This window comes from Nestor notabilis, unplaced genomic scaffold (genome assembly GCF_000696875.1).
Source record: "Nestor notabilis isolate BGI_N333 unplaced genomic scaffold, ASM69687v1 scaffold16055, whole genome shotgun sequence".
Classification (NCBI taxonomy): domain Eukaryota; kingdom Metazoa; phylum Chordata; class Aves; order Psittaciformes; family Psittacidae; genus Nestor; species Nestor notabilis.
The window spans coordinates 20446-32462 of record NW_009928097.1 but is presented as its reverse complement, the minus strand read 5'-3'; the positions used below and the strand labels follow the sequence as shown (position 1 = coordinate 32462).

The window sequence follows — 12017 nt, the reverse complement described above, 5'->3', positions numbered from 1 at the left end:
CCTTTCATTCAACCTCTGCAAGCAAGAGCTGAAGACATAAAAGTGAAAAACCAAGGCTATCCCCAGGACTGACTGGTAGCCCATAGCCAAGCACAAAGGAAGAGTTCTTTACCCTGAAGAATCCACTCTGCAGATATGGAGGGTCTCCAATTGAGCTGGTTTTTCCTAGGATGAGGATATGCAGAACCTTTCACCCATGAGATACAAGCAAAATCATAACACTTGTTGTCACTCTGGGCTCAGGATCAACCTTTCATGGCATTTGTATTTCTGTGTAATGCAAAGTTGGGAGGCAGGCATATGAAATATAATGAAGACATGGGATTCAAATTTTACTGGGTTCCCATGAAGGGGGAAAAAAACAAGGTGATGAAGCATGTGATAAGGAAATGCACATGGAAAGGTGGCGATTCACAGGCAGATAAATGGATGAAAAATTGCCTGAGCTATGCATCAGCTGGAATATGATTGCGGAATACGATGGCAGATAAAAGTGCTACAGACAGGGACAACAGCGAGACAAAGCTAGGGAGGAAGGAAAACAACCAAAATTGGGTCTCGCCTAATCCCTGATCCCAATTCTCCTTGCATGAGGGTGTGCAATACAAACACTATTGCATGACTGGTTCCAATAGCCAGACCATCCCAAACAGCAGATTGATGGCTGATGTTGGCTCTTAACATTAACCAGGAGGTCTGAAGTGAGAAACACTGTTTGCTCCTATTTAACAAGGTCAAGAAAGACAGAGATACATAAAACTAGAAATGGGTCTAGTTTATTTTTCTGTATTATTAGCCTTTTACGATCAGCTTCTGGTACAAATCTCATGTGGCCTTATGACTTGGACTTCAAACTTAGAATTGTAGATCTTGTTTCATTCAGACTCCAAAGCACTGTTGAACTGAGTGTTGGTGGTAGAAGTACTTGCTTATCTAAGCAGGTTTGCAGACTCTGGGGCATCTTTCAGGACACTGTTCCAAGGCAGAAATAACTTTGTCCTCAAATCACGTGAATTGATCTGTTTTTTTCACTCCCAGTGTTTGACTTGGCTGCCAAGCCTGGTAGGGTTTTGCTAGAAGCTATGGATAATTAGGAAACTTGGGAAAGTTCAAGACATACCCATGGGTGGTTCAAGTGTGTGACACACAGTGTATTTCTGTGGCTTCCAGCAAATGACGGTTTGTCTTCTCTCAGGATTCTGAGCCAATTTCTGTGCTGATCCTCATTGCTTCCCCATGGGAGCCTGGGTGTCACACATACTACTCATGGGCTGCATCCCCTTCACCAAACCACCTCCTTGGTCCCTCCTTTGGCTCCATGCTCAATCTCTCTTGAGAAGTGTGTGTTTGTCAAGCACCATCATGGTTTCTAATCAATCATAGCACCTCTTGACAGCATGGGAGCAAAGAGGGGGTCAGCAACCTATGAGGCATGTGTAGTGGTGGAGAGCAGTGCAATGGAAGTGGACAGAGACAGTGGGAAGGGGATGTGGAAGAGGGTGATGTGGCAGCATGGGGGTATGGCAAGTCCTAGCGTACCTAAGTTGGGTCTAAGCAGCTTCCGCACTTGTTGGGTTGCTCTTCAGCAAGGCTGTGGTTATTCACGCAGGATAGCACAGGTTGCCTGAGGCTGAGGCCTTAATGTGAAAGTCGTTTGGGGGACGGTAAGGTCCAAGTCAGACTCTGAAACTCCTGGCTGGGGTTGAAAAGTAAATGTCTGAAGCAACCCTACAAAGAAGACAAACAGCTCCATCTTGGCGAGGCTTTCTCCAATGCAGTTCCTTCGCCCTGCAGATGAAAGCAGCGTGTTTACTTGATGGAAAGAGCGAACTACAGTGTTTGCCATGCACATGTTAGCATCTGAGATGTTGTAATGGAAGCAGGAGTTCGCCCTTTAAATGCACCAGCAATATTTCGGAGTAGAGGAACCCGAGTTGCTGAAGGTTGTTGTCCCAGTCACAATGGCACAGTGTGCCTGCCTGGTCTCTTTTGTCACACAGCCACCTGGAGCAGCAAGTCACAGCTGTGTAACATGGTTATTATGCATTTATGCATATAACCATATATAACCTCTCCTTATCTCTTCCAACCCCCTCAGCATCTTTAATCCTTTCTCTTTGAAAAGCTGCCTGGTAGAAAAATGCCACCTCCTCCCAAAGTGGAATGGCTCAAAACTCACTTTTCCAGTGGAATTTATCCTAACATCCCACTTTTAGAAGAGATTATGTTTCTTATTTCCTACTCCCTCTCTGCGCTAGATTCCTAGCACCTGCGTGATAGTCCCTGTACAATTGCAGTGCTTGGTGAACAATGAGGACTGGCTTCTTAATGTCCAAAGTCACTACTGAGGGTCTGGGGTTGGAGCATGTTCTAGAGTTCCTTCAAGCATCCTTTCAGAGGAACAGCTGGAAAGTCTAAAGTTTCATGGGAGGATCTGTAGGATTCTGCAGGAAATCTCCTTTTAGAGCACTTAGGGTCTCCTGCAGTGTTGGGATTTGTTAAACTCCCAGCAAGACTCTTCCATCCAGCTGTGCCCTTTCATAACACACGCTGCTGGAGCCATGGCAGACACAGGCTGAGGGCAGGCATGTCTGGAAACAAGCAACCTTTGGAAACATTTATGGCTGTTAGGAAAGCATGGGGGAAGACATGCTGCTTCTTCTAGGATGGCTTAAGGGAGAGTTTCTGATATCTAACAACTGTTCCTACCATTAGCTCAGTTTAAGTCCCAGGGCGGGTTGGGTTTATGAGCCTCCAGAGAGAGAATGTTAATTGTATTTTGCAGGTGAAATTGAGATTTAAAAAACAATAAGAGAAAAAGTTTGTGACTTGACCAAAGTGATAATGGAGGTAGTGTCAGGATCACCTCCCCTAACCTCAGGGCTGTGCTTCTTCCTCTAAAACAACAGGTCTTTTTGGGAATCTTTGGCAGCTCTCAAAAGTGGCACTGGAAGAATCACAGTCTAAGGTGATTTCTGGGAACAATCCAGGGCATTGGATTTAAAATTTTACAGTGAGAGTAATACGAGCTGGTGTATTCTGGTATCCTGCATGGGATCTCTACTGGCTGTAATACGCAGCCAAGGTGCAAGGCTTATTGGGACTCTCTTCCTTGGCTCTAGTGGGCAGTGGATGACACCTTCTCCATCAGACTCACTCACACATGGGACTTGCCTTGAGACAGAACTTGAGGGTCCCTGGGTTGTACACTCACTTCCAGGAGAGCTCATGGAACCCTGTGCATAGCTGTGCTGGCAGCCCGACCAGTCCTGTCTGACTGCAGTACTTAGCCATGAAGACCCCATTAGTATACATCCTAATAAAATAGTCCTGCCATAGCCTCAGCTCTGTGCAGATCAGCAGATCAGTTAGTTACCTGTGGAGAAGGGCAGGAAAGCTCCTTTCTTTACAAAATTCCCTTCAGCATCAAGGAAGTGGTTGGGGTTGAACTGATGTGGTGTTTCCCATTGTGTCTTATCCAGCAGCACTGAGGTAAGTGATGGGATTACAATTATACCCTGGAAGAGAAAGTACATGAACGCACAAAAGATAGTAGAAATGCTTTGGTTTGGATCATTTTGCAGCAGAGACTTCAGTGTCCCAGGACATTTGCACCACCTGGGATAGGTGGAGACTCTTGAGGGTTTTATCCCCTCAGTCAGTAAGGAGAGAAGTCACCGAGATTTTCCCAGCAGTGTCAAGGACTGAAGCCAGATGCCACTGGTGCTGTGAAAACCTCAAGGAAAGGGTCAGATCCTGTAAATTACTTCCCTTGCAAGTACTTCACTGTGCAGATGGCATCAAGGAGGTAAACCAGGGTCATTTGTGGAGTGAGGAAGTGAGAGTGACTGAATTGAGTCCTACAATACCAGTCTCTCTGGATTCCATGTAGTTGAATGGACTCAACTATGGAGCAATAATCCTACAATGCCAGTGTCATAGACTCAACATAGAAACTTTTCTGGGGATGATTCTAGACACCTGCTTTGGGCTTATGTCCTGTAATGCCTTCTAAAGAAATTGGTCTGTAGTGGCACTGGCAAAAATGAGGAGGGTAGTGTGTTCCTGGGATGGAGCAGTTACCTACCTTGGGAAGGAAGTAGCCCCTAAAGTGGGTGTCAACAGCAGTGCAGCGGGGAACATGGGGCAGGAGGGTGATAAACCTCTGCACTTCATGTAGCACTGCATTCGTAAATGGCATGTTCTTCAGATCTTCATACGTGGCCCAGCTTCCAGCTTTGACAGTTCTCCCAATCTCCTCCTGCACCTTTTCTGGAAGAAATAAACAAAATGGAGGTGCATCAGCAAGGAAGTGAACTTCCTCCTCAGATCTGGTTTGGGTAAAAACATACTTTTCAAGGGTCTGGAGGGAGAGGGTTCCTTAAAACAGCAGCCTGGGTTTCCCCCCTCTAGTTCAGGCACGTGGATGGGCTGGTTCCCCAGCATTGTAGTTTACTCCCCACGCATCCTCTCTCCTAGCAAGGCAAAGGAACTGTTTTGTTGTGACTTTGGTCAGCATCTAATTACATCAGGAATTCATAACAATTAAGAGATGGGATTCAGCTCTTAAGACAAAAGAGCTTTTGTGGATCTGAGACCTCTCCCCTCCTCATATCAACCATGGAACATAGATAGAGCGTAGGTGAAAGGAGCTCACTTTGAATCTCTGGGTACTTCATCATCAGCAGGATGGCCCACTGGAGTGTTGTGGCTATGGTCTCTGTTCCTGCCATGACCAGGTCAAGTATGGATGCCATTAAGTTGTCATCATGGAAGAGGCTGTCTTTCTTGTTTTTCTCCTTGAAAAACACAAGTGGTAAGAATGGTCCTAAAACCATCATCAGTCAGCTTGGGAGATACTGCATAGCCTGTGACGACACTATTAACTATGATCTTACATTTGTGAACAAGGTGATAAAATGGACCTGATCTTGAATGCGAATCATTCACCAGATATGGGAACACTAAAGATGGAAGGTTTGGAGTGGAGTTTTGGTTCAGCATCCATCTCCACCCAGAAGAAGGCTGAAGCCCAGGACCAGATACTGTTCATGGACTCAGCCTCACAGGTTTGAAAAAAACCCAGTCTTTCCCCTGTACAGAAGATTCAGCTAATCCTAATTCTTAGGGATGACTCCTGCCCTAAGGTAGGTTTGCATCCCTAACAATGTTTAAAATGACCTTCAGGTCATTTAGGACTATACTGGCCCTTCCTCCACATAGCTGAGTGGAACACTTTGTGCCTAAGGTTGGCCCAGATCCAGTTTGAAAGCAGAAAAATCTCAGAGCCCAATTTTTTTGTCTTGAATGAAATCAACTCATGTGTGAAACTGCTGAGTCTCTACTAAGGTTAGATGCAGGGCAGGGCTAGGACTTGTAGTGATGATTTATCGTTCAAATACTTAGTCTGTAATTTGTCTTGGAGCAACAGTATTGATGATTAATTGATTTATTGTCTTAAAAAGAAAGGCAGAGTCAGCTTTCCTGTGAATTCATGCATTTTCTACTAGGAAAAAGGAGTTGATCTCATATTATTAGTGCTGCTCTTTCAGGAGTGGACTGAGACAGTAGCTTTCATATCGTAATTTTGATAGAAAAATACCTGCAGTAAATTATAGCAACTGTAAGAGACTGACATTTGATTTCAGTGCCACTCGAGTAACAGCATGGATTTCAGTAAGTTTACATGACATGACTGAAATCAAGATTCAGCAACTGTTTTAGCCAGAAAATCCAAAGGAGACTTTGCAGTCAGTAGAGCTAAGCAAATACCTCTTGTTGCTTGAATATCAGTGCATCAATGTAGCTCCTCACGCTGTTCTCATTGATATCCTCCCTGCTCGCCTTCATGTATTGCCTTAAAATGGCACGCACATCTTCTATTTTCTTAAGCATAATCTTGTGGGTTTTGAAAAGAAATCCCAGGAATGGGTAGAAATTGAAATACTAATGAGGAATTAAAAAAGAGAAGCATTAAGTCTGCAGAAATGTCGGCATGCTGAAACAGCTTCTTCCTAAGGCATGACATATCAGTTGAGTTTTGTCATGGAGTAGTATCTTAGCATCCCAGGGACTTCCCAAGCAGATTTTCCTAAGGGAGGGCTTTGCAACCTTTGAGCCTTTATTTAGTACTATCTAATTTTAAGCATTTATGCTGACCTGCGGGAATAGATCCTGTACCAGCAACAGGTATATTGCTGGTACCAGGTTGACCTGTACCAGGTCAGCCTCTCAGCAGAGTTGGGACTTCAGTGTGCCAGGCCACCAAACAGTTTAGATCAGTATGAGACTAGTTATTTTTTCCCAATATCAGTTATGAAGGACTGGGTATGATAGTTTGAAGATAAGCAGTTTTCCTGGCACTCTCCAAGGAAGCATATTCATGCAGTTTGTGAAATGTCACTCATGTAGACATCAACCTTGAATGTGTCTTTGTAGAAAACACAAAAAAGGCAAAGCCTAGATGACGCAATTATATTGAAAAGGCAAAAAAGGCTAAAATAACCATAGTTCAGTTCTCATTTTAGCTCCGTGCAGATGTGCAGGATGGTTCAAAAGCAGAGTAGCAAAGGGTAATCTGGCAACACATTTGTGGTGACTAAGGTGGTACATTTTAGGTATAATGGTTCTGAACATTTGAAAACTGCTGAACTAAAGCCTACGGTTTGTGTTGCTCAAAATGAATGTTATTCTGTGGGACGGGTTGCTTACGTTCAAATATGGAGATCCCAGAAGAATCATAACTTCATCTATGAGTCTTAAGAGAGTGATAAATGTTGGGTCCTTATATTCAAACCTCTCACCAAACAGCATGACAAAGGTGATGTTGATTGGAGCACAGTTGAAGGATGTCAGGCTAAAAGGCTCCCCTGCAATGAGAAGAGGATTCAAATGTTAGTGAGATGTTGCAGCAGCAGGGACATGTGTGAGGCTGTACAGCACTGGGATGGTCTCCAGCTCACCTTTGAAGGATTTGATCATCTCAATAAGGAAGTGAAGTTCCTCAAAAATTCTCCCTTCTATCGTTTTCTTCCCCATGCCGAGGTTGCGCATGCTGGATACGGTGAACCTCCGAGTTGTTCTCCACAGCTCCCCAATAGAGAAGAACAAACCTGGGGAGGCCATGAGACATTGCGCTGGGCTCACACACAGAGGAGCCTCACCACATGAAGCAAAGCAGGGGACTGGATGAGGAGGGATCTCCACGAGTATTTCTGCTGCCCAGTTTCCCATGGATTTAGGGACTAAGAGTCTCCCATTTCTGTGTTCCCCATCCCTGTATCCTCTCAGCTCCATTCTCCCAGTCTCACTGAGTCTGTAGTTTGGGAAAAACAAGCTCCCACCCAAACCAGCTTGCCCCATCCCTCTCATGAGTGCAAGATAAAGCAGGTATGGCTTTCAGACCAATATGGGTTGGCTGTGGAGCTGGGGAGAGATGTAGGTCTAAGTCAGTCCTGTAACTTTTCTGACCCTGTTTGGCTGCAAGTCTCAGGTCTCAAGCAACAATCTTGTATCTTTGATGCTTCCCCTTTGTCCTATTCCAGTCATAAAGGTATTTTATCTATGTGGGATGGGATAATTCAATCTCCTCAACCCTGGTCAGTGCTGAACTGTTCTATTGAGATCCTCAGTAGCACTGTATTTTCAGCAGTGACAATATTACTATCATTTGTGGAGGTTTCTGAGTTCATGCCTTGATGATTGCTAACACCACCAAACAGGGATGGGTATTTCATCCCATCAGAGTGTTGGAAATAGTATAAGAAAAACTTATGTTAATATAATCCAAAAACTATCTCAGATTGTGTCAATCAAAAAGCTGGATTACAGCACTTCACATCTTCATCTTGGCTGCAAGGTTTTTAAATGCGTTTGCTTTCTCTAGGATAAACACTGTTTTAAAGCAGTGTAGTTTTCAGTTGGAAAGTGAAACTTCTTGCTTTAAAAATGCCAAAGCAAATTTGATTTTAATTTTTTCTTTAATTGATGCAATTTCATCTGGATCATTCCTTTTCTGCAGCTTCAGAGTCAAGAAATTGGCATTTTCTGAAGAAGAAATGTTTCCGGGGAAAACTTGTGACCATTGTTACTTCGCCTCTGTGAATTTCCACCTCTTAGTGGCTCAGATCTGACCTGAGAAGGTAAGTGTGAAAGGACTTATAGTGCAATATTGCCTGTCTCCCCCAAGGATATTTTTCATGTAAATCAGCTCTGAAAAATGCTTTTCTCCCCATCGATTCCTTTCTTTATGTAGCGATAGATTAATCTATTGACATTATGGCTGGGTAATTTAATTTCTAATTGTAATCCCAACTTCAGCCTGTGACCAGCATTTAAAGCTGCCATTTGGATGCTCAAAGCTAGAGCCACAGCTGAAGCAGAGGATGGAAAATCAAGGCAAAAAGTCCTCTGAAATACTCAGGGATGGGGAGTTGCCCTGGAAAAACTCTGGGGTTGTTTGTAGGGGTGAATTTCCACCCTCAGCCTATTGCTTCTGCCTGAGCCTGTTTCATGTTGGTCCACCTAAAAGCCTTTATAGGGAGGTAAGACACAGGCATGATGTCCAAAGTTGTGACACCTGGCAGTGGGAGGAAGGAAAAAGCCCTACAGCTCCAAACAGCCAAAGCAGTCAGTCTGAAGCCCCCTGAAACCATGGGGAAGGTTTGTAAATTCCACTCTCATTGGCATCTTATGGAAATTAATCCCAGGATTACCACAGTACCTTTAAAATTCCCACTCCTCACCCTCGAATGACGAGGACATGGATTAGCAAAAATGGTGAAAAGCCAGGAGGCATTGCATGGAAACGAGGAAAGCCAAATGTTTTAACTTAGCTTGGCTTCAGAAGGGCCCAAGGGGGATGTTTAAAAGCCAGGCTCCTGGGATGCATGGTTATGCTGGCACTAAGCGACAGTGTCATCCCTCCCACCCACCCCCACTCATTGCTCTAGTACCGTTTCCGTTCTGAATTTGGTCAAATATTGGGATGGATGGTCTGTCTACAAACTCCTCTGTGTAGTTCACAAGCGCCTCCCGCACAACTTCATACCCAGTCAGGACCACAACTTTCTGGAACCCGAAGTGGAGGGTGAAGATGGGGCCGTATTTTTCTGCAAGCTGAAAAAGAGGCGAGCTGTGATGGTCAGGAAGGAAAGGAGCCTGCATGGGGCAAGCACCGGCTGCTTTCTGAAGGGACATATTACATCCTGGCATCCTGCTGGGAACGGCTGTGGAGCCACCACCTGTGGAACGGTGCTGGTGAGCTAAAGCTCATCACAGTCAAACCCGATGCATTTTGTATGGATACCTGGCCAGCATCCATGTAGATTTTAGGCTTCTTGCCATCAATGAACCCCCACCCCCATCAATGCATTATTAATCTGGTTTTGCTGTTAAGGAGAAAATAAATGAAAACCAAAAAGAAACCCACCTAGAGTTAAAGACTGGACCTCAAATGTCAACACAAGTTGGCAAACCAGAGAAAGACAAAAACAGAAAGATATTTCAGTGCAAACAACGATGCTGTTGCACAGGAAAGCTTTGGTATGATGCTCCTCTCGTACCAAAGCACTCCTGCATCCCTGCCTCTAGACCAGAGGAACCGTTTGCCCCATCCCAGGTGTTTAGTTAGCCCTGGCTGACCACAAATTCCAAATCCATGCCCCTCTGCTCGGACGTGACTTTGGTACCTACAGCTCTGCTGGGCATAGCAGGGAAACCCACAACAGGAGCAGGAGGCTGCCCGAACTGCTGCTGTCCCCGTGCCTGTATGCAAAATGATGCTCATCATGCACTGAGAAGGCTCTGGGTGTATCTTTGCCATAACACAGAGAGGTTCTTTCACTGCCACACACCCCAAGACAAATTCTTCACAGCTCCTCACCAAAGCTGTGCCTTGCTGGCTGGTTTTCAAGGGCAACGCAGTGCCTCAGGGAACTGAGAATGCCTCCAGGAGCACGCAGTCCCGCTGGCATGTCCTACATGTGCCCCTGGAGCCGCTGTGCTATGCACTGATCACCACTTCTCTAAGCCCAGGAAAGGGGTCTGCAGCAGAGAGAGGCAGGCTGATGGGGGAATCCAAGCTCCACAAGGACTGTTGTGTGTGCCTGCTCCCTGGCAGCTTGAAAAGCACTCAGGGACAGCTGAAAAGAGATTGGGCTGGTCTGGAGCAAGGTGATGGGAAGCCACAGGAAACACCCGGTGTACACGTGCAGCCTCAGCCCGAGCCGGGCTCTCCGGCAGCTTCCACAGGGATGAGGGAAGCACCCCAGGATGCCCAGCCAACAAACCCTGGTGGCTACTGCTCGATGCAGTCACCATTTTTTGCTCTCTGTGGGGTGAGATGGAGGGATAACCCCTCTGGAGTAATCCCAAAGTAAATGCAAACATAGGCAATACCAAATAGAGCCTAGCAGGTGATGAAAGCATGCGGAGGTAATTCCAAACCGCCGTTCAGAGGCTGCGGCAACGTCTGCTGAGCCCTGCTGGGTAAACTGACCCCAGCCCTGACATTGCCCATAACAGCACCAGGTGCTGGGAGCCTCACCCTGCGGCAGAGCTCTCCCACCACCCGGCTGCTCCTGTAGAAGCACCAGTGTTTGCTGAGCACCGGTGTTACAGGAGCCATGTTGACACCTCATCATGAACCGCCGCTCTGTTTGCTCACTCTCTCCCTGACCCCAGTGCAGGTTGATCCCTGTGGGTGCTGTCTGCTGGAGCAAAGGGAGAGCCCTCAACAGCACCCTGGGCTGTTCCAGCCTCATCTTGCACAGGAGAACCGCTTACCACCATGAGCTGGGTGAGTTGTCTTAATTACGGGTTAGTAGAAAAGCTTATAGGCTATTCATTCTCTTCCTCAGCGCAGCTTTTCCATCCCTCTTCTTGTACTGACATCCAGATTTAAATGCATATCCAATTCACCATGAGGGAAGTGGATTTTGCATGGGGCATCTGGATTTGGCCCTCTCCGGAGCAGTTTTGGGGTCACCGCATTGTTGAATTCCGCTTGCCAGTTCTCCAGGGCAGAGAGGAGGGAAACGATTTCATTTAATGTTAGTTATGTCCTAATGCTTTAAAAGATTTCTGGGTGTCCAAGCTGTCAAATTAATATTTCAAATCCCACAAGCATTATATACTTCGTGTACATCATCACAATTACATGAAGAAATCCCCTATTCCCCAAAGGTCTTTTTTTAATGGTTGATCGCTCATAAATGACCTTGCATCAACGCAGACGCTGGCTAGAAGAAGCCTAGAAAAGTGTTATAAAGCAGTTTTCATACCTTTACACTTTAGTTTGAATTTAAAAAGACAGAAACTTCTCACTGATACATCCCAGGCAGCTTTAAAAATCTATAAGGGTCTGGGTTTGGGGGTTATTGTCCTACCTTCATTAGTGATTTATCTTGCCTTCTAATATCCACCAAGTGTTTTTTTCGGAAGAGGAGTTGGACCAGGAGGAAATTTAAAAGCTGAATGTTTATAGCCAGTTGAAAAATAGACTACAGCTAATAATACTGTTGCACACAGCAGACAAATTAATGTAGGATCAGAGATAAATGAAATTAAAAAAGACATATTTTTTTTAGCAATAATCTCGTTTTGGGGCGCTAGAAGCAATAAAAATGCAGTGGCACTGTTCAGTTTCTGCCAGCTGGCTTTCTGTTTGCTCTCTGCAATCGCTACAAGCACTCGATTCTTATTAAGGTTTGTAGAGTACCTAAATAAATACTGCATACTCCACCCTCTTTAAACACCTCAGAGAATGTGGTCTAAGCAGTTTGCAAAGCCTGTCCAGAAGTAAAGAGAGTTTCAAATTACAAACCCATGCATGTGTGTGCAAGAACATATACATGGGAAAAGGTGCTTGGCATTCCTCTATAACCTCCTCCTCCCCTGAGACCTGAGGGTCCTTCATTAGGAGCACTGTCACCCTCCAAACACTCCACTGACACCAAGAAATAAAAAGGTTTCCTTGAATCCTATTAGAAACCTCCAGGTTTAGATTTGGGTAGGGT

General features: G+C 45.3%; 1 protein-coding gene across 1 annotated transcript; it reads right to left on the bottom strand.

Annotated features, from left to right (window-relative positions):
* Positions 1-1597: 1597 nt before the first annotated feature.
* LOC104405622 (cytochrome P450 2W1) lies at positions 1598-11667 on the bottom strand. The gene is given in 10 exon segments (XM_010014377.1): positions 1598-1788; positions 3377-3518; positions 4088-4272; positions 4658-4799; positions 5773-5946; positions 6712-6869; positions 6963-7112; positions 8955-9117; positions 11388-11436; positions 11438-11667. Coding segments are annotated over 10 exon segments (1494 nt in total). The 5' UTR covers positions 11578-11667.
* Positions 11668-12017: the final 350 nt, after the last annotated feature.